Source organism: Aethalodelphis obliquidens, unplaced genomic scaffold, assembly GCF_003676395.1.
Source record: "Aethalodelphis obliquidens isolate GAN/ISIS:26980383/991018 unplaced genomic scaffold, ASM367639v1 scaffold3, whole genome shotgun sequence".
NCBI classification, from domain to species: Eukaryota; Metazoa; Chordata; class Mammalia; order Artiodactyla; family Delphinidae; genus Aethalodelphis; species Aethalodelphis obliquidens.
Genome location: NW_020837947.1, coordinates 87,494,438 through 87,518,416, shown reverse-complemented (window position 1 = coordinate 87,518,416; position 23,979 = coordinate 87,494,438). Strand labels below are relative to the sequence as shown.

Sequence of the window (23,979 nt, the reverse complement as noted above, 5' to 3'; positions counted from 1 at the left end):
TTTTTTTTTTTAATTTTTTTTTTAAAATTAATTTATTTACTTATTTTTGGCTGTGTTGGGTCTTGGGCTGTTTTAACCTAAGATTGCACTTTGTATGTATAAGTGAAAAAACTCATTTTATTCCACAGCCCTTAGCATAAGCAAAAGAGTATGTAGAGAATGATATCATGTCTTATCCTTCTTTGTAAATCCCATGTTCACACTACTTCACACCAAAGGGTGCTCTGCCATGCTGGTGGTGTGAAAGAGACACAAATCCTATTTTAGTCAAGTAGACTCAACTTAAAATAACTTCTAAACATGGGTATTCCAGGGAAAAAAATAGAAAAAAATTACCAAAATACTATGTTGTGATGCATTACGTTTAGTCTCAGTGATAAGGAGACTTTTTTCTTTTTTCCTACTCATAGCATTGGTATATTTGCTTTTCATGCCATGGAAGACTAAATGAGTTTATTCTTCTTAATACTGTCTTGCTTATGGTCATCTCCAGCTTGCTGAACATTCAGGATAGTGAGGGGGTGGGGGGTGGTTAACACTGAAGCACCTGTGACTCCCATCTCTTGGTGATGTGGAAAGGGGCTGGTGTTTAGAAAATGTTCAAAACTTAGAAATAAAGCAAAAAGATAACTACGTGTTTTATTAATATCATACTAGGGTGTTTTCTAATAGGCCTGCTCAAGGATTATGTAATTTTCTAGAAAAATGAATTTTTATTTGGCTCACTATTTACTATTGATTAGGCCCAGACTCTGGGAAGTTACATGCTAACTTGTAGAATTATGTCTGATGGAGATGCAAGTGAGTACAGATTGGTAGAAAAGACAACCACGAATTTACACTTTATTCCTTTGTAGGATACTAATGAGTTTTGCCTCTAACCTAGTGATCTTATTTCAGCTTTCATTCTGTGCCTATATATGCTCAGCCTCCTGAATTCTCTTTGAATCAGCCTTACCAACATACTGGTTCTGTCATTAATGAGATAAATAATTTTTGGCATGTGTTCATTATACACTTGTATGAAAGTCAGGTTTATTTGAAAATTAACCTTTGATACGTGCTTTGAGTTACCTCCTTAGCCAAGACCCGGCCTAAGAGGGGCAAATGTTAGTCTAGATTTTATGGGGCACACAGCTTATATAATTTTTGATCCTTTATAAAAAAAGGATTCAAAAATACATATACAAACTTATGTGTAAAAGAGAATATTTATTTACAATGAGAAAAGAAATCACAATGAATTACAGGGAAACAAAGAGATTTAGCTGTCTCTCTGAAATCTCCTTAGGCTCTTCATAGGAAATGCTTACATGGAAATGGTTCCTGATTGCAGCCTCGTTTCTGCTCTGAAAGAGGACTATTAAAAAGCCACTGCAATTCCTAGCAACTCCCAGGTCTCAGAAGGACATGTGCAAGGGTGGAAACCTCTATGCTTCATTAGCTTCAGAGTAAACCAGTTCTGCTACTGGGCAAGGGGACACCAGCAGGTAAAATGTAAGTCTGGGAGGAGCAAACCAGAGAACTTTGCCCCTCAGGAAGCTGTGCCAGGGAGTGGCCCCTTGGGCAGGGCTTGACGAATACTCACACACATGTGTGTCAAGAGACCCAGGACTGAACTTCTGTTATAGGGAGAACATACAAAACCATACTGGCACCAGTTAATCAGAAAACCTTTGTACATTCTTGCCTCCTTTGTCATAGATTAATTGACCATAAGTGCCTGGGTTTATTTCTGGGCTTTCTATACTGTTCCATTGATCTCTATTTGTTTTTGTGCCATTACCATACTGCTTTGATTACTGTAACTTTGTAGTATAGTCTTAAGTCAAGGAGCCTGATTCCTCCAGCTCCATTGCTCTCTCTTAAGATTGCTTTGGCTATTTGAGGTCTTTTGTGTTTCCATAAAATTTAGTATCTTCAATAAGTGGTGCTGGGAAAACAGGACAGCTACATGTAAAAGAATGAAATTAGAACATTCTTTAACACCACACACAAAAATAAACTCAAAAGGGATTAAAGACCTAAATATAATACCAGATACTATAAAATTCCTAGAGGAAAACATAGGCAGAACACTCTTTTCTTTTTTCTTTTTTTTTTTTTTTTGTGGTACGTGGGCCTCTCACTGCTGTGGCCTCTCCCGTTATGGAGCACAGGCTCCAGACGCACAGGCTCAGCAGCCATGGCTCACAGGCCGAGCCGCTCCACGGCATGTGGGACCCTCCCGGACCAGGGCATGAACCCACGTCCCCTGCATCGGCAGGCGGACCCCCAAAAACTGTGCCACCAGAGAAGCCCCCAGAACACTCTTTGACATAAATTGTAGTGATATTTTTTTGGAACTGCCTCCTAGAGTAATGGAAATTAAAACAAAAATAAACAAATGGCACCTAATGAAACTTAAAAGCTTTTGCACAGCAAAGGAAATCATAGACAAAACAAAAAGACAAACCACAGAATGGGAGAAAATATTTGCAAATGATGCAACTGACAAGGGATTAATCTCCAAAATATACAAGCAGTACATACAGCTCAATATCAAAAAAACAACCCAATCAAAAAATGGGCAGAAGATCTAAATAGACATTTCTCCGAAGAAGACATACAGCTGGCCAAAAGGCACATGAAAAGATGCTGAACATCACTAATTATTAGAGAAATGCAAATCAAAACTATAATGAGGTATCACCTCACATTGGTCAGGAGGGCCATCATCAAAATGTCTACAAATAATAAATGCTGGAGAGGGTGTGAAGAAAAGGGAACCCTCCTACACTGTTGGTGGGAATGTAAATTGGTGCAGCCACTATGGGAAACAGTATGGAGGTTTCTTAAAAGACTAAAAATAGAGCTACCATATGATCCTGCAATCCCACCCTTAGGCATATATCTGGAGAAAACCATAATTTGAAAAGATATGTGCACCCAAATATTCATTGCAGCACTATTCATAATAGCCAAGACATGGAAGCAACCTAAATGTCCTTCCATAGATGAATGGATAAAGATGTGGTGTGTGTATATATATATATTTATATTTATATTTACATCTATACATGTACATACAATGGAATATTACTCAGCCATAAAAAAGAACAAAATTATGCTATATGTAGCAATAAGATGGACATAGAGATTATCATATTAAGTGAAGTAAGTCAGACAAAGATAAAAATCATGTTATCACTTATATGTGGAATCTAAAAAAAAATTATACAAATGAACTTATATGTAAAATAGAAATAGACCCACAGGCATAGAAAACAAACTTATGGTTACCAAAGTAACCGTAAGGGAGGGAGGGATAAATTAGCAGTTTGGGATTAACATATACACACCTCTGTATGTAAAATATATAACCAACAAGGACCTACTGTATAGCACAGCGAACTATGCTCAATATTTTGTAATAACCTATAAGGAAAAAGAATCTGAAAAAAAACCCCAGATATATATGTATGAATAACTGAATCACTTTGCTGTACACCTGAAATTAACACATTGTAAATCAACTATACTTCAATAAAATAAGCTGAATAAAAAAATAAGAAAGCCTTTTAATCCTTAAAATTAAATCCCTTCTGCCCCAAGATAGCCCCAAATCTGGAGAAACTGGAAACAGAAGAGGGATAGAGAGGCATCAGGCAGAACACATCACATTCTTTCCCTGTTCAAGCTCTTGAGCTGGGGGTCCTTCCAACTAGGCAGGGGATAGGAGACAGCCCAACTGGATATGAGTTAGAAGTTTTAAACTGGAGGAGGTTGAACCATATGCTTTTAATATGTGAACATGAACCTGCATGATATTCTGTTAAGGGAAAGTAAAGGGAACCCATAAAGTATGTTTGACATCGTGAAAGGAGAAAAATAAAACTGTTTATATTTGCACCCCATAAAGGTTAAAATGCTTTCCATGAATGGAGTACATGGATAAATGTTGTAAATGCACAATTAATTAACACAATTAAAGAAATGGGAACACCACATATGCTTCTAAGTTTTTACGTGAAAATTAGTGGGACATTTTCCCTTTTCCCCTTGTTTGAGCAGTAGGGGTCACCTACAGCTGAGATGTTTCGATGTTCAGCAAACTTTTACACCTGAGAATAATCTAACCAAATACAAAGTAGTACTCTAGTACAAGAGACATTTAAATCCTGAGGACAATTTCAAACATGTTGAATGCAGACAGAACAGCAACTAAGAAGAGGGGTTAAATATTTGAAGATGTTATTAGTCTAAATGTGGGGTGAGAAATTGATATGAAATAGGCACTTTTCCCCCTTGGTATTTAGAGGACTTGGGTAGACTGCTGGACTGGATTAGGGGTAATCTTTCAGGATACAGAGTATTAACTAAAAGTTCTCAGTAGTTTTGCCTAGTTACATGTCACTGTGACATGACGGTGAAGACAAGTGGACATTTGTGGGGTGTCATCACTCACTACAGAACAGATGCAAAAATTAGTACACAATACCCAGATTCATTGTGTTCTGTAGTAGTTGTCACTATTGCAATTTCAAGTTCAATTTATTGCTCCTACCTCATTTTGAAGTGCTAAATGATTTGAAAACTAAATACCTCAGAAATCATGAAAAATGACTTCTTTTCACCTGACAATATAAAAAAAAAAGTCTATGAAATGAGATAATAGGGAAAAATGGATTGAAAGAAAAGAATGAAAGAAACGAGCTTTTACTTCTCTTCTCACTGGACACAGAGGGCAATGAAAGTTACCTAGTGTTAAGAAACACATATACATTTTTCTGAGGTTCTTGTTGCAGTTAATTTTATTTGTCAATTTGATTGGTCACAGGATGCCCAGATAGCTGGCTAAACATTATTTCTGGGTGTTTCTATGGGTCTGTTTACGGAAGACATTAGTACTTGAATTGGTAGACTGAGTAAAGCAGCTGGCCCCTCCCAATGGGGTGGGTCTCACCCACCCCCCTGAGGGTCTGAGCAGAACAAAAGTGGAGGAAGGCTGGGATTTCTCTCTGTCTGACTCTGAGCTGCGACTTTGACCTTCTGCCATCAGCACGCCTTCGGACTCAAACTGGGATCTATACCACCAGCTGTCCTGGTCTCCAGCTTGCAGGTGGCACATAGTGGGACTACTCAGCCTCCATAATTAAGTGAGCCAATGCTTTATAATGTATACCTATCTGTCTATCTATCTATCTATCATCTATCTATCTATCTATCCATCTATATATGTATGTATGTATACATTGCTTAATATGGAAAAATTAAATTGAGTTGGACTTTCCTGGTCAATTAATTGACTAAAACTATATTATCCATCTGTTGGCATAGTGCAGTGATCTGCAAACTATGGCCTTTGGACCAAATTTTTCCAGACGCTTATTTTTATAAATAAAATTTTATTGGAACACAGCCATGTACATTTATTTATATATAGTCAATGGTTGCTTTGATGTCACAGTAGCAGGGTTGAATAGTTGTGAGGCAAAGTCTAAAATATTTGCTATCTATCCCTTTACAAAAACAGTTTGCTGAACCCTGCCCTAGCACATGGAAGGCAGCACTGGCTAGTGATGAATCAAAGCTAAGAGAACAAGTAGATCCAGAAAGATCACATTCATTCGCAGCTAGGGATTATTGACTTTCAAGGCATGGTCAAATCCATTCCTAAATTCTTAGCTCCTGGCATGAATTTAGACTAAGTCTAAAATTCATGTCTCAATAATTATTCACTATAATGTCAGTGACATACATTCTTGGTGCAGTTGTTATACAGGGTATATTCCCAAACCTGATGCTCCATTTTAATTATTGTTTAACCTATTTAAAAATATCTGACACAGAAAGGAGAAAGTGATTTAAATGTCATTTGTTTAATTTTCTAACCTTCCCTTGCCCTTTGGAAGCAGCTTGTTCAAAGTCCACAGAGATTTGGGTACTCAGAATAACCCTTTGTATCACTTTTCTAAACTGAATTTTGGTACATGCAATTTGGATTTCTCTGAAATGAGCAACCACTGGGGTTTGAAAATTCTAACACAGATTTATAACAAAATGAAAAACACTGGATACTGTCCAGAAACATGTGATGGTACTCAAAGCAGAATGACATTTGCTCAGTAAAGCTGCTGAAGTGTCACTCCCCTTAAGACTTTTCAACATGAAATTTGTCTTCTTGTAAGCAGATTACTTTCATAGACAAAGTACAATAGAATCAGCACTTACTAACAGCAAATTATATTAACCAAGCTGCTAAAATTAGTGAAGATTTTGTTTATAAATAGCTATATAGCTGTGTTTTATTTTGTGAACCCTAAAGTTTAGCTCTATCTGGTACTGAAGCTCTGTTCACTCACCATTTTACTCTTGTCTAGAGCACACTTCTTTTAGGGTTATCTCTTGTTAAACCACTATTATTCTTTACATGTTGGAAAAAGTGGGCTTGTATTCCCAGAAGACACCCATTGGAATGCTCAGGTGTGTGTGTGTGTGTGTGTGTGTGTGTGTGTGTGTGTGTGTGTGTGTGTGTTTGGAGACTGAAACACTTCTCCCTCATTAGGAGACATTTCCCAACCTTTAGATGAGAGACCCTGGACTAGAACGATTAAACTGTGATGAGAAATTATTATCTACATTTTCAAATGAATACATCATGTGCACATGCTAGAGTCTTAAAATACTAGTGTCTTTATATCTTGAGACAAGAAAGCAGAAAGGTACAAGTCCTTTCTTCTTGTCTTTGTAATAATGACTCTTTTATTCTGAACATAGATGATTTATTACTTTGGAAATAAAATAATAAAACTTGTAGACATAAAAAGAATTCCATCAGTTCATTTCATCCATCCCCTTTGGATTCAGAAATGTTGAATACTAATATAACTTATATAAATTGCTCTGCTATTTTGAAAGCTGTCTTGAATCTAATCTCCCTTTCTGGGAAAGTAGGAGAAGAGAAGGGAAGTTTAGAAGCCTGCCTGGCTAAGCCCAGGAGTGGGATCAAGTCAGATGGTGTGGACAGACTCAAAGGGTGAAAAGGGCTGGAAGAGAGTTTGGAAGATCTTGGAGAGATTCATTTTATGATGTGGCAGCACATAGAGGAAAGGAGCCTTTGGCTTTGACCAGCAACATAGATGAGAAGTAAGTTTCCAAAGGCATTAAGCCAGTTCAGATCCATGTTTCTACATTAGAAAACATGGCTCAGTAGCAGTTTCTCTTGGATTTTTGGCTGGAAAACTTTACACCACTCATTGTATTCCAAGTGTGGGCAGGCGTCTGCTGGGGGCAGATTGTTGGTTGTGGTAGTGGTTCTTAGGACCTACTTCTTTGATCTGTGTTCTTCTCGTTGTACTGAACGTACTCACAGCCTCTCAGAGATCTCCTTCAGTACATATTCTGTTCTCTTTTTGGGTTGCTGCACAGACTGCTGAACTGCTCTGCTATGATTGTGCACTGGTGTTTTAGACAGAACAGAAGGAAAGCAGCATTCTCATTCTGACGATTTTCCCTGTGGACCTATAACTGTGCTCTTCTCATATTAAACTGTTGATCTCCTAGGGGCTGTTCTTATGATCCTTCTGAGAAGTCTTTTTTTGTTATTGTTGTTTGGGAACTGACCAGCTCCAGTGTATGATGGTGTTGGCATGCACAGGGAGATGCTGAAATGAAGTCACAGTTGCCATAGATCAACGTGTTCTGGATGCAGTGATGCAAAGGGTGGGTCATGGAAGTTCAGCATTGGCAACCAAGATAGAAATCTTGTTCATAGGATAGGGAGAAGTGTTTTATTTGTTGGGTACACAGCTGGTATGTCTCCATTTTACTGGCCATAAGAAAGCACGTACAGATCTGGAAGACCTTAAATAGTGTTTGCCAAAGTCTGTTGACGTTTGAATGGATTTCTTTAGAGTAAACTTTGAGAGTTTGAAAGATTGAGAAACGGATATGGAAAGCCAGAATAATGTATGTGACAGAAGAGAGATACATTTCTGTGGAAAGTTTCACCCTAAGGTTTGAAGAGCTGGTAAACTTCTACGCTAGAGTGAAAACTCCTTGTGTGCAGGACAGTCCTGACTACACATCTTTGCTTCACAGAATCCTTGGTTATTTGTTGTCCCTCAGGAAATGACAGACAAAGTATAATTCTACCTAGGACTGCTTATAACTATCCTACTCGGATGACAATCCCGACTTTTATTTTCAAGTATATATTAAATAACAAGATTGGAAGTAATGTGAGTTTCTTTTAATTTATGAAAATGAGAGGTTTATTTTATTAACATGTACCTGGTTTACAATATCTGAGACAATTACTGTTCTAAAATAAAACAAACCCTTCCCTGCTTCTCCAAGTTGGTGATGTTAGATATTTATTCAGAAAATTAGAGGGTATTTATTTTCTATGCTGCATAACAAAAAATTACTACATAATCAGCAGCTTAAAACAACACACATTTATTATCTCATTGTTTCCCTGAATGAAGAGTTTGGGAAGGCCTCACTGGGTCCTCTGTATCAAGTCTCACAAGCTCAGACAGGGTGTTGGTCAGGTTGGGGTCTCATCTCAACATTCAGTTGGGGAAAGACCTGCTCCCAAGCATATGTGATTTGTGGTAAAATATAGTTTCTTGCAGTTAGAGGACCAAGGACTTCAGATCTGCTGGCTGTCAGTCAGTGGCCATTCTGGTTGCTGCTGCCCTCACTGCCTTGTCACATGGACCTTCCCCCAATTGCTTCACACTTTACCAAAGCTGGTAAGAGACAGAGTCTCCTTGCTCACAATCCTCTGTGACATAATCATGGAAGTGACATCTTGTCACCCTATTTTATTGGTTATTCTATTGATCAAAGGCAAGTCATGTGTTTCAGTCATTAGAAAGTCAAGAGGAGAAGCCTTTATCCTGTTTCTATTTCACTTAATTAGGCAAAAATGCATTTTTTTTCCTGAGAGTTCTGAAGTTTGTCCTGCTGGATAATTTTTGCATTATTACAATTTAAAAAATAATCGCTATTAATGGGTTCCTTATAAAACAGAATACTTACTAAGTAAAGGGTTGATTTTGTTTCCTTCAGACAAGTGACCATAGCCAAGTAAAATTCATTCTTTTAAAATCCTTTAAAACTTTATCTGTTATACTTTACCTATGTGATATAGGTTGTTATTTTACAAATGTGTAAATTAAGGCACAGACTTAGACACAGTTAATCAGAAGCAAATGTTTTAGACACTCTAAGAGCTAATACCTTCCTTTCTCACTATGTGTTTTCTTCAAGTTTATTGTGGTCAGTTTGTGATTGTCTGGTAAATATATCACCCTGACTTTATCACATCTGTCCATTCCTCTGTCTTGCCTTGCCATTTTGTTCTCTCCATCTGTCTATTTTCTTTTTCTATTTGAGTGATTACTTTCAGAGCCCATCTCTGCCTACCATTTCCTATCCTACATTTTCGATAGAATTTTTCTCTTTCTCACACTATGCACATAGATGTTTATGCTTATAGTGTCATTAACTACTTGATAACTTGTCCCTTAGAAACACTGACGTGAATTAATTAAGATAGTTCCTGTGAGATTTGGTCAATTTCTCCTTGACTTGAATTATTATAATCTGTACATGTTTCAGCCTCCACTCTGTCATTATTTGTAGCCCTGAAATAAAGATTTCTCAGAGGATTGAAGAAATTGGAGAATATTTTCTACACTGCCCAAATGAGACTCCCTCAGGGTCAATTCACTTAAGACATGTTAGTGGAACAGGAAGTAATTTTAATTAAGATCTTCTTAAGCTTATAAGCATTATGAATTTTTACTTCAAGGTGGAAAAAAGTCTATGTAAGATATTTCCTCCTTGAAGTAAAAATTGCCAATACAAAGAAGAAATGGATATAGGTATTCTTTCTCCATCTCTAATCTTAGAGACCTAAGTATATTTATTTTTAAGATGAAGCAAAAACAAACAATAAAATTAATGCACCAAAACCATTATCAATGAATAATCTCTCATTCATGTTTTCAAAGAGTAGAACACCTTGGTAAAATTACACTTAGATCCATTTAAAATTGCCAAAATCAGGTCTAGTTACCTAGTATTTTCAGAGTTCAGAAATTTCTGACATTGGAACCACAATATATAAATTTCTTTGAGCAAACATCATCGTCTAGGTGATGTACACAAAAACTTGGAAGTTCCCGACCTTTCTTTTCTATCACCCAGATGACAGTACTGCAGGTTTTGTTGTTTTAAGAATTTGGCTTGAGGGCAGGAGGCTAGTACATACCTGATACAGGTACCATTATTGCGGCACAGATGATGCTCACACCGAGGGATGTGGCAGTTCTCAATGTTTTTCCCACTCAGGGCTTCATCGATGAGGAAGAATTCTTTGTTGTTTACTTGAAGCTCTTGAATGCAGCCCTTGAATCCATAAACGTGGCCTGCATTCTTAGGAATCTTAACAGTTGCCGGGATATGGCCAAGGAACAATTTTTCAAAATATACCTTTAGGAAAAATAACAACAAAATATCTTTTTATGAAGTGTTATCAGATTATATGGGAAAGACCTAGATGTTTTGTTCTGTAATTACATGTATTGATGTGTTTTTCTGCATAAAACAGGCTGTAATTTCTGCTTAATTTTGTCATCACTAGTAGGTGATAGGATAAGTTAGTTTAGAAAAGGGCGTTTATTTTGCAATTTTTTTGTACCTCTCACAGTATCTAATAAAATTTAGTAAAAAAAAAAAAGGGGGGGGTATTCAACAAACCTTGCTGATTGATTACTTTGAAAGGTATTTTGGAATGCAAGGTATTTCGCATTTTAATTTTGCATTGAAAGGTATTTTGTTTGCATTTTAATGTGAACATTACCAAATAATAATGGATAAGGAAAATGAAGCCTTGTTAATTAACTACTGTTAGGGATTGAATTTTCTCCCCCTAAAATCATATGTTAAAGTCCTAACCCCCAGAACCTCAGAAGGTGATTTTGTTATTTTTTTTAAATTTATTTTATTGAAATAGAGTTGATTTACAATGTTGTGTTAATTTCTGCTGTACAGCAAAGTGATTCAGTTATACATATATACATATACATTCTTTTTTTTGACAGTTCAAGAAACTATAATAGCAAAATTAATTAACAACTTAATGTCTATCAAAAGAACAGTCTTTTTCATATTTTCTTCTATTGTGCTTTATCACAAGATATTGAATACAGTTCCCTGTGCTATACAGTAGGACCTTGTTGTGTATCTATTCCATATGTAATAGTTTATATCTGCCAATCCCAAACTCCCAATCCATTTCTCCCCCTTAACCATAAGGCTGTTCTCTATGTCTGTGAGTCTGTTTCTGTTTCATAGATAAGTCCATTTGTGTCATAATTTAGATTCCACATATAAGTGATATCATATGGTATTTGTCTTTCTCTTTCTGTCTTATTTCACTTAGTATGATAATCTCTACGTCCACCATGTTGTTGCAATTCTAAATGGCTGAGTAGTATTCCATTGTATATAGGTACTGCATCTTCTTTATCCAGAATGTGACTTTATTTGAAAATAAAGTTTACTCATTGGCTAGAGTGATGATAAAGTCATTTGCACAATGTAACTGCTACTTGATCTCTCCTTTCCCTCCCTGCAGCAACATATATAAATTGAACTCTCATCATTTAAATGTATGTAAAATGCAACTCCCCTCAATAAGACTTTATGAGCTGCAATTAGAGTCTGGATGGACTGGTAAATGAGACCCTGACCTTCAGGTCTGTTGGGCATATGACTGACAGATGTAGCAGGATTTGTGCATTTATATCTCTGACATCCTTATCTCTAAAACATGCTAAAACATTCCAAGCTGATGTCTGAAAAGTATTTAAATTGATACTACAGATTCATTAATATGGAAAAGCGTGATTGTAAGAATTAAAAAACTAGAAACAAATAACTAAGTTAGGCCACTAAGGGGAGGAGAGAATGGGAGATGCCCAGTAATATTACTTAATATTTACACTAATATGTGCTGGTTTGATGTACGTGTGCTTTTAGAGAACAGAAGCATGTTCAATTCTAGGATCACCAAAGCATTTCCATGACCCACAATAGATCAAACTATTATTGGAGCTCTTGTTCTTATTTTAGTAACTCGGGCTCAGTTCCAAAGGGTAGTCCTTCAGTTTTTCTCTAAGTACTTCATATAGGATTTAGATATACAGTCATCCAGAGGATAGCTCTCTTGGAGTACAGTGGGGTGGAGTCTTCATGGTGTATTGATAAAGCTCTTATGCAGATAGTAGTACATCTGTTTGTTTTCACATCTTTTCTCATATTTAGGTGAATTACTCTAGCAACCAATTAGCAGAGCTCTTTTATCAGCTAAGACAAGTGACTCACTGCTAATGCAATCTGGGATCCATCGTGAACTTACAGACTCAGCGAATCCAAGACCATGTCCTTCCTCTCACTGAAGACCTCTGACATTTTTGTGTATTGATTATACACCTAGAAGAGCAAACATTTCACTGCTTTGACAAGTGTGCTGTTTTACCACAAAACTGATAGAGAATGGAAAAATACCTTCCTCTTCTGTCAGCTGTAGGCAGATCTGTGGCAGAGTCTACAGAGCTGTCTATGATTTATTAGATCATTAAAAACACCCAAACAATGGAAGTAGATGGCTCTGTATTTCTTCTGATCTGAAGTCTAATCTTAGTTGGAATCCTGAAACGTCTAAAAGAGCAGCTGCCATTGACTGCACATAGATAACCATTAGAATGGTTGACTTCCTCCATCCTGGGCTCTCAATTATCCAAGAGCTGCCTTTTGTGTGTATAATAATTCTTAAGGAGACAGGTCTTTAAATAAGTCTTTTCTAATAACTCCTTGTGAATCCGACTATGGAGAATAGAGTCTGACATCAAGATATCATCTTACAAGATAAAACCACAGAGAACAGACATGGACAATCAAGGAGGGATCATCAAGATAATGAAAAATATGGATAGTGACTGAGGGATAAAGGCTCCACATCTGACAGGAGAGAAATGAACCTTCTTTTTCCCCTCAAAGTGTATCTTTAAAGGAAAAAATATAGTCTCTCTTTTACAATATGTAGGAGTAAAATAAGAAAATAGGCAAAAGACAAAACATTTCTAAAAACTGGAGGCTGGGGAGTGGTAGACACAGATGAGAACCTGCTTTATCTCCTTTTCATTTTGTTTTAATTTAAATTTGGATATTGGAATACTACATACATTTCTGTAGTGATGTCTTGATTCAATGTATAGTTTTGTCTTACAGTCTCAAATCTTTCTGAAGTCAAATAACTTTTATGTTAATGAGAAGGTAATGGCAAATGTACTTTTTACTTAAGATTAACTATTGAAGTGTACTTATCTTCAGCCAAGAATATGATGACTTGTAATTGGAATGAACTGACTTTTACTTGTGTTGTTACCAAATTTTTGTTTTTAATATTATCTGAATTGTATGCAGACAAATTCAAAATCAGAAACATCAGTAAAGATGGATAAATGATGTTAGGTAGTGTTTGTGAAGAAAGTTTTATTTAAGTAACTTTCACATATGATTTTTCTTAAATTCTTAAAAACTGTTTGGAGACATTAAATGAAAGGGGATTAAAAGGAAGAATCAGTGTTTACCTAAATCAGTATTTATCTAAATTCTCCATCCCTTTACAGTTCAAAGATTACCCCCCTCCCCCATAGTATGATAACCTGTGAGCATAGTCTCTGCTATATTAATCTATATCCCTTTTTCGGGCAAGGTGTCCAACATGGTCGTCCTGGGGTTCTCTCACTGTGTACAGCAGTGGTTTGCAAATAGCAGGTTTAATACAAGTCTGTTACAAATGACCTGATTCATGAAACTCAATCCTGCTCTTCTTCAGTCTCCTACTTGTCTTTTAGGCCTCCTCTCCTACTTTACACTTCCTTAGAACCTTGAAATTTGCCAGATTCAACATATGTGAGGTCTCACTGGATACCAACCAAGAAGGAATATTAATATGGCTTGAATTCTAATATAGCTCTCTTTATTTAATATACATGACATAAGGTATAGAGCAGTGCTTATATGAAGTGTTTAATTTCTTATAAGATTAATATGAAGTAGCTCACATAAAGATTTTTTTTTAAATTTAATAAATATCAGTGAAAACCTCATTAGCCCCATACTTCACAGTTAAATCTTTGATTATTAAGACTTTCTAGGATAAGGAATGTTCTCAAAATAATATCTTCTCAATTTGTTGAAGAAAGAACTGAACTTTAGTGAAGCAATCAATGGATTGAGTTGCTACCTGTGAGCAAGTGGTATAAGGAAGTGGAAATATAAAAGGAGGATGTAGGATGACTCTTGTCTATAAGAGAATGAAATGTAATCATGGGAAATAAACATAAAGAAATTAAACAGAAAATAACATCATACAGATCATCAAGATGGCAGAAAAGGAAGCTCCAGAAACTCCTTCCTCCATGGAGACACTGATTCAACAACATTACACAGACCAAGTCTCTTTGTAAGAAATACATAAGTTCAGTTAAGAGACACTTGTACCCCAGGTGACTGTGAAACCAGCTGTGTTGAGGTTGGCAGGAAAATCTTTGACACTCACTCACCATAGCTCTCCCACAGACTCAGTGAGACATAATTGGGAGAAAACTTCCAGCTCTGAGTCTCTCTCTGGGGAGGGAAATAGAAGACTAAAACATATATCCAATGTGCAGGCTTTTCAGGGTCCTGCCCAAGAGACTAGTTTCTATCTTGATTGAATCTAAGTGCTGATAGGAAAGGGTGCAAGGTTGGGGGTCCCTGAGAACAAAGGTGAAGGTTTGGACTAGCACACATTCACTCACTATAGGCATCCCCTCCCCCACCCCCAGCTCAGTGGGAAAGAATGGGCAAACCCCGCAACCCCTGACTTCTCCCTGTGAATGGAATGTGCATCCAAAATAATAGCTTTTTAGGGGGGTTGTCTGAGAAATGGGTTTCCTGTCTCCTTTGTCTTAAAGCACTGACAGTACCTGGCATACAGTCAGTCCTCTGTGTCCACGGGCTCTGAATTTGCAGAATCAACCAACTGCAGATCAAAAATATTCAGAAAAAAATTCCAAAGAACAAAACTTGAATTTGTCACATGCCAGTGATTACTTACATAGCATTCAAACTGCATTAGATATTATGAGTAATCTAGAGATGATTTAAAGTATACAGGATGTGCATAAGTTATATACAAGTATGATACCATTTTATATAAGGGACTTGAGTCCATGGATTTTGGTATCTGTGGGGGGTCCTGGAACAAATCTCATGTAAATACCAAGGGAAAACTGCACTCTAGATGCCTGGTGGTGGGGGGTCACTGAAAACAAAAGAGAGCAGGACAGTGTGCTGCTGCTCTTAAGGCAGCATGACCTCTTCCTGGGGCTGGGGCAGGGTGGAAGAGTAGAGAGGCATGGAATGTGTTTCCAGCATTCTGGCTTTTCAGGGGTATTCCTGAGGGACTGGTTCCTATTTTGCCTGATTCGGAGTTCTGACACAACTCACATACTCTATAGAAACTTTGGGGCTGCTGAGAATGAAAGAGAACTGGGTGGCTTGTAGCAACTCCAGAGAACCTGTTGTACTGCAGACAGACCCCAGAGGGAGCAAAGATTATAAGCAACTGTAAAAAGAAACTGGCAAATTCCTATAATAGAGAATTTAAAAGACAGGCCCAGAGAAGACACATCCACAGAAAAGGTTTGAAAGGTTCCCAGAATCTCTCACTGGGCTGATTAGTGAAGGACCTTTCCTATATAAAGCAAGTCCATGTGGCTGGGAGAAATGGCTGTTTCTTCAAATGTGTTGATTCCATTACAAAGTTACAAGGCACAAGAAGAAACACAAAAACATAGTCCAATCAAAGAAAATGTCTCCAAAAACCAACTCTAAAGAAACAGAGGTATATAAATTACTGGAAAAAAAATCAAAATAACTGTCATAAAGATGCTTAATGAGCTCAGGAAAATGAAACATGAAGAAAATGTTTATTTTTTAACATTTAAAATGTCTTATATTCTTTATTGAGAATATCAGTAAAGAGATAGAAAATATAATAAAGAATCAAGCAGAAAGTTTGAAGCTGAATATATAAAAGCTGAAGTGAAAATTCACTAGAGGAGTTCAACAGGAAACTTGACCAAGCAGAAAAAAGAATAAGCAAACTCAAAGAAAGGTCATTTCAAATTATCTGGTTAGAGGAGTAAAAAGGAAAAAAGATTGAAAAAAAGTGAAGGAAGCCTAAGAGACTTATGGGACACCATCAAATGGACTAATATATACATTATGGGAGTCCCAGAAAGGGGAGGGGGGAGAGAGAGAGAGAGAGAGAGAGAGAAAGAGAGAGAGATGCAGAATGCTTATTTAAAGATATAATGGCTGAAAACTTTCCAATCTGGGGAAGAAAATAGACATTCAGAATCAAGAAGTCCAAAGGACTTCCAAGAAAGAACTCAAAGAAGTCCATACCAAGACACATTATAATCAATTTGTCAAAAGTCAAAAGAAATACAGAATTTTGAAAGAAGAAAGAAAAAAAGTGAGCTACCCCATATAAGGGAGCCCCATAAGACTCTCAGTGTATTTCTTATCAAAAACCTTGCAGCCCAGAAGGGAGTGGGATAATATGTTCAAAGTGCTCAAAATAAAATGCTACCAAAAATGAATACTGTATCTGGCAAAACTGTCCTTTAAAAATGAAGAAGAGATAAAGACTTTCTCAAATAAACAAAAGCCGAGCAAGCTTATCAGTACTAGACTTACCTTATAAGAAATGCTGAAGGGAGTCCTTCAAGTTGAAATGAAAGGACACTAGACAACAACATGAAAGCATATGAAAATATAAAGCTCACTGGTAAAGGTGGCTATATAGACAAATATAGTAATGTAATGCTGTCATAATGGTGCATAAATCACTTGTAATTCTGGTACTGAAGTTAAAAGACAGAAGTCTAAAAACACTATATAAAAATGTGTTAATTATGCACATATTATCTGTATCTATATCTATATTTATATCTATATGACATCAGTTACATAAAGTGTGGAGCAGGCAGAAGTAAAAGGTTAGAGTTTTTGTATGCAATTGAAGTTATGTTGCTAACAGCTTAAAATAGATTGTTATAACTATAAGATGTTCTGTGGTAACTTATGATAACCACAAGAAAATGTCTAGAGAAGATACAAAAAAGAAAATAAGAAAGGAATCAAAGTATGTTACTAAAAAAAATCAATAAGACACAAAGGAAGAGAGCAATAGAGCAAAAGAGGGGGGGGAAATCTAGGTAGAAAACAATGATTGAAATGGAAATAGCAAGTATTTATCAGTAATTACTTTAAATATAAATGGAGTAAACTCCCTATCAAAAAACATAAAGTGGCTGAATGAATAAAAAAAGATTAAAAAAAAACACAAGATCCAACTATATTCTATTATAAGAGACTCACTTTTGATTTGAGGACACACATAGCCTGAAAGCAAAAGGATGAAAAAAGATATTTCATGGAAATGGTAACCAAAACATTGCAGCAGTGGCTACACATATCAGAAAAAATAGACTTCAGTCAACAAGGGACAAAGAATGACATTATATAATGATAGTAGAATCAAATGACCAGGAAGATACAATAATTTTAAATATATATGCACCTGACACCAAGACACTCAAATATATGGAACAAACATTGACAGCACTAAGGGAGAAATGGACAGTACAATAATAGAATGAGATTTTAATATCCCACTTTCAATAAGGGATAGAACATTCATATAGAAAATAATAAGAAAACGGAGGACTTGAACAACACTATAGAACAAATAGACCTAACAGACATATAGAACATTCCATCTGACAGCAGCAGAATACACATTCTCCTTAAGCACACTGCAACGTTAACCAGGACAGATTACATGTTAGGTCACAAAACAAATCTTAACAAATTTAAGAAGATTGAAAATCATATTTTTTCCACCCACACTGGAATAAAAGTAGACATCAATAGCAGAAGGAAAAAATGGAAAATTCACAAATATGTGTAAATTACACAATGTGCTCTTAAACAACCAATGGGTCAAAGAAGAAATCAAAAGAGAATTTGGAAAATACCTGAGACATATGAAAACACAACATACCAAAACTTATGAGATGTAGCAAAAGCAGTACTGAGGGAAGTTTATAGCAGTAAACACTTTCACTAAAAAGAAAGATCTCAAATCAACCCAACTTTACGCTTCATAGAACTAGACAAAGAAGAACAAACTATGTCCGAAATTAGCAAAAGGAATGAAATTATATAACGATTAGAGCAGAAATAAATAAGAGAATAGAAAAACAATAGAAAAAAATTAACAAAACTAAGAGTTGTTTTTCTGAAAAGATCAACAAAATTGAGAAACCTTTAGCTATACTAATTAAAGAAAAAGGGAGAAGACTCAAATAAAATCAGAAATGAAAGAGACAACATTACAACTGATGTCACAGAAATAATACAGATTATAGAGATGACTATGAACAATTATACACCAACAAGTTGGATAAGCCAGGAGAAATGGATAAATTCCTAAAAACATACAACATACCAAGACTGAATCACAAATAGAAAAGCTGAGCAGATCAATACGGAGAATGTATCAGTAATCAAAAACCTCCCAACAAAGAAAGCCCAATACCAGATGTCTTCACTGAAAAATTCTGCAAAATATTTAAAGAAAAATTAATACTGGTCTTTTCCAGACTTTTCAAAAAATTGAAGAGGAATGAACACTTCCAAACTCTTTCTATAAGGCCAGCATTATCCTGATACCAAAGATAGAAAAAGACACTATGAAAAAAAATTACAAGCTCATACACCTGATGAATATAGATGCAAATCTTAAATAAAATACTAACAAACCAAATTCGAGAGCACAGTAAAAGAATCATATACCATGAACAAGTGAAATTCATCCCTGTGTTGAAAGGGTGATTCAACATACAAAAATCAATAAATGTGTTATACCACATTAACAGAACAAAGGATAAAACTCACATGATCATCTCGGTAGATGAAGAAAAACCATTTGACAAAATTCAACCTTGTTTCATGATAAAAAGACTCAACAAACTAGGAAAAGAAGGACTTGAAGAGACATTTCTCCAAAGAAGACATAGAAATGGCATATGTAAAAGGTATATGAAAAGATGCTCAATATCACTACTCATCAGAGAAATGCAAATCAAAATCATAATGAGATACCACCTCACATTTGTTAGGGTGGTCATTATAAAAAAAACAACCAAAAGTAACAAGTGTTGACAAGGCTGTGAAGAAATTGGAACCTTTGTACACTGTTGGAGAGAATGTAAAATGGTGCAGCTGCCATGGATAACAGTATGAGGGTTCTGCAAAAAATTAAGAATAGAACTATATGATCTACCAATTCCATTTCTGGGTTTATCCAAAAAAATTGAAAACAGATCTTGAAGAAATATTTGCACTTTCATGTTCATTGTACATTATTCACAATAGGCGAGAGGTGTAAGCAATCCAAATGTCCATCGGTGGATGAATGGATAAAGAAAGCACAGTATATACATGCAGTGTAATATTATTCAGCCTTATCAATGAAGGAAATCTTATCATATGCTACAACATGGAAGAACCTTGAGGACATTATGCTGAGTGAAATGAGCCAGGCTCAGAAGGACAAGTACTGGGTAATTACACTTATATGAGGTCTCTAGGGTAGTCACAGTCTTAGAAGCAGAAAGTAGAATGATGGTTGCCATGGGCTGGTTGGAGAGGGAAATGGGGAGTTGCTGTTCAATGGGTATAAAGTTTCAGTCATGCAAGATGCAACGATGTGCCTACAGATAACAATATTTTACAGTATACTTAAAAACTTTTTGAGGATAAATCTTATAGTATGTGGTTCTTTATCACCACAAAAAATAATAGCACACAATAAGTGAGAATTACATAAAAGAGTTAACAGTTGCAATAGAATGATTAAGGGAAAACACCATTTCAAAGGTTGTGAGGAAGCATAGTGTTGGTTAAAAGCACGGGTTCTTTAGTGTGAATGTCTGCATATGAATCCCAGAATAGCTGTGTGTCCTTGGGCAAGAAACTTAACCTCTCTTTGCCTTAACTTTACTCCTCTTTATTTGCAGAGGATAGTATTTACCTCACAGGTTTTTTTCTTTTGGTATGGATTAAATGAGTTAAAGTATAAAAATGCTTAGAATTTAATTCTATGAATTAAGATATAATTCATTAATATTTATGTTATATTATATGCTATTCATAAGAAAATATGGAGTTCTCAATATAAAAAGTAGTTGACTATAAGGAATTAATAAAGATAAAAATCACACTTGGCTGCTTTATATTGGATTTTTCACAAAACTATGAGTGTTTCGTATATTTTCCACCATTTGAATATTCCATGTCATGAATCTACATATTTGGTCATCTTGGGCTCTAGCATACTTTTTAAAACACAGAAACCAATTTTATACCTATCCTGATGAGCAACTCGACAGTTTTGAATCTCTGCATCAGCAAATGAGGAGGCGTAAAGTGTATTATAAGGGAACAAAAAAAGTTGGGAATCAGGAAATCAGGGATCAAGTCTCTTGCTTTTTCACCATGAAATTTTAGACATTGACATTCAGTTTCCTTAGCCTTATAAAGAGGATAATCATTCTTTGGAGGGTTCTTGTGGAGATAGATGAGATGATATATATGGCCATAATTTGGAAAATGTAATATACTTATGCAAATGTTAGATATTCCTATGTGCTTCTTTTGGATGTCTGTATACACTCAACAGGAGACTACCCAGAAAAAATAGAAATAAAAGGAAATTTCCAATTCATTAGGGCACTACACATTGCGAACTTTATTGTGTACCCAAATTAGCACTTTGGAGCTCTAATTATACAAATTAACTCTCCATGATGATCAAATGGATCAGAAATTCTTTATCTTAAATGTATTGCTGTAAAGTCATACTAAGAAGCATGTAGCCAACAACATCATAAAAATGAAGAGAATTCAGCAAATTGCCTTGACTCTGGAGGGACAGACATCCTCTCTTCTTTCAATTTAGCTTCATTCAGTGTTTCTAAGAAAAGTTTCCTGTAAATCTAAAACCCTGAAAAGGGACTTTAAACAGCATAACGCAAGCACTAGCATAGACTATAAAAGTGTAAGTTTTTAAGCACTGTTTTGTATCTTGCTAATCTTTCCCCATTCCTGAGCTGTTTTATTAAAATAAAGCATATTATATGCAAAGTGTGAGAGTTGTTAAAATTTAATAAAACTTTTATAATGACAGGCAGTATTAAATATATTTAATTATACCTAAAGTATCAGAGATGAATATTCTGGTGTTTTGTTGAGAGCTTTTTACAAGGAATCTGTTCTCTAAAGAAATATGACTAATGCTTAGTAACTTAAACACTTTGAAATATTGAGGGCACACTTGGTAATGTTTGAAACTGGATATTTGCGTATCTACCTGGGACACATGAGGTATCTTGGTGTCTTCTTTCCGTATTGGAGGTTTTCCATCTGCAGCCATTTCAATCATACAAGCAACCCTAGGGCTGCCAACAGGCATTGTGTAGCTATAAATAAAACAGAAGAGGCCATTACTGTATGTGTTATTGGTAAGAAGAGGATAACTTTGCACATAGATAAGTACTCCAAGGAGAGAGGTACATTCTGGATCACAGTAATCCTAAACTATCGTCTCAACCAAGTCTGAACATTTTAGGATAGATAAAGATATATTTCTTTTCTAACAGCGCCTTTTATTTTCCTTCTCTCCTCCTGTCTTTAAATCAGGAGTTGAAATGCTTTCAGAAAGTTAAACCCACACAGAACAAAAAGAGCTTTCTGTGTATGAGTAGTTATTGATAACTTTTAAGTGCTCACTGTGGTTGACATATGTTCTCATTCATGTAGGAGATTGTTGGACACATAACATTGATGTTAAATGATGTTAAACTCCCTAGGTAGAAATTTCCCCTCCCTAGCCTGTGGGGGAGATAGAAATGGAATAAGAAATGAATGGCTGCATAACCGGGAGCTGTGAGATTACAGTGTGATACAGTTATCAGAACTCAGAAGGCAAGCTGCTAATATACCAGGTAGTACTTTGTCTCAGAGATAACCAAGAGTAGAAGGTTAAGGGAATTTGTAGAATGAGTGGCAGAAATGGTCAATACACAGTTGAAAATTTATCAGAGTTTATAGAACGATGCAATCAAATGAAAAGGTACACATACGGAAGTACTTGACATACTTTTAAAACAGAATTTCAAAAGACAATTCAGAGGGAGGGCTTGAAGATGGCGGAAGAGTAAGACGCGGAGATCACCTTCCTCCCTACAGATACACCAGAAATACATCTACACGAGGAACAACTCCTACAGAACACCTACTGAAGGCTGGCAGAAGACCTCAGACCTCCCAAAAGGCAAGAAACTCCCCACGTACCTGGGTAGGGCAAAAGAAAAAAAAAAAAGAAAAAACAGAGACAAAAGAATAGGGACGGCACCTGCACCAGTGGGAGGGAGCTGTGAAGGAGGAAAAGTTTCCACACACTAGGAAGCCCCTTCGCGGGCGGAGACTGCGGGAGGCAGAGGGGGGAGCTTCGAAGCCGCGGAGGAGTGCACAGGCACGGGTGCGGAGGGCAAAGCGGGGAGATTCCCGCACAGAGGATCGGTGCCGACCGGCACTCACCCGCCCAAGAGGCTTGTCTGCTCATCCGCCGGGGCGGGCGGGGCTGCGAGCTGAGGCTCTGAGGTTCAGGTTTCGATTTCGGACGGAGCGCAGGGAGAGGACTGGGGTTGGCGGCTTGAACATAGCCTGAAGGGGTTAGTGCACCACGGCTAGCCGGGAGGGAGTCCGGGGAAAAGTCTGCACCTGCCGAAGAGGCAAGAGACTTTTTCTTCCCTCTTTGTTTCCTGGTGCGTGAGGAGAGGGGTTTAAGAGCACTGCTTAAAGGAACTCCAGAGACGAGCGCGAGCCGCGGCTAAAAGAGCGAACCCCAGAGACGGGCGCGAGCCGCGGCTAAAAGCGCGGACCCCAGAGACGGGCGCGAGCCGCGGCTAAAAGCGCGGACCCCAGAGACGGGCGCGAGCCGCGGCTAAAAGCACGGACCCCAGAGACGGGCGGGAGACGCTAAGGCTGCTGCTGCCGCCACCAAGGGGCCTGTGTCCGAGCACAGGTCACTTTCCACACCCCTATTCCGCGGAGCCTGTGCAGCCCGCCACTGCCAGGTTCCCGGGATCCAGGGACAACTTCCCCGGGAGAATGCACATTGGGCCTCAGGCTGGTGCAGAGTCACGCCGGACTTTGCCGCCGCAGGCCCGCCCCGCACTCCGTGCCCCTCCCTACCCGCAGGCCTGAGTGCGCCAGAGCCCCCGAATCAGCGGCTCCTTTAACCCCGTCCTGTCTTAGCAAAAAACAGACGCCCTCCAGCGACCTACACGCAGTGGCAGGGCCAAATCCAAAGCTGAGCCCCTGGGAGCTGTGAGAACAAAGAACAGAAAGGGAAATCTCTCCCAGCAGCCTCAGAAGCAGCAGATTAAAGCTCCACAATCAACTTGATATACCCTGCATCTGTGGAATACCTGAATAGACAACCAATCATCCCAAATTAAGGAAGTGGACTTTAGGAGCAAGATCTATGATTTTTTTCCCTATTCCTCTTTTTGTGAATGTGTATGCTTCTGTGTGAGATCTTGTCTGTATAGTCTTGCTTCCACCGTTTGTCCTAGGATTCTATCCGTCCATGGTTTTTTTTAAAATTTTTTTCTTAATAATCAATTTTAATTTTAATAACGTTATTATACTTTTCTTTCTTTCTTTCTTTCTTTCTTCCTTCCTTTCTTTCTTTCTTTCTTTCTTTCTTTCTTTCTTTCTTTCTTTCTT

The 23,979-nt window shown here is 37.1% G+C and overlaps 1 protein-coding gene across 1 annotated transcript in view; it reads right to left on the bottom strand.

Annotated features, from left to right (window-relative positions):
* The window catches only part of EYS (EGF-like photoreceptor maintenance factor), a 1,677,823-nt gene that overhangs the window by 248,509 nt on the left and 1,405,335 nt on the right, over positions 1–23,979 (bottom strand). Inside the window, exons 32-33 of the mRNA XM_027093793.1 lie at positions 21,557–21,665; positions 10,268–10,488 (exon numbers count right to left, since the gene is read on the bottom strand). Of these exons, the coding sequence (XP_026949594.1) occupies positions 10,268–10,488; positions 21,557–21,665 (330 nt within the window). The remainder of the gene's footprint in view (positions 1–10,267; positions 10,489–21,556; positions 21,666–23,979) is intronic.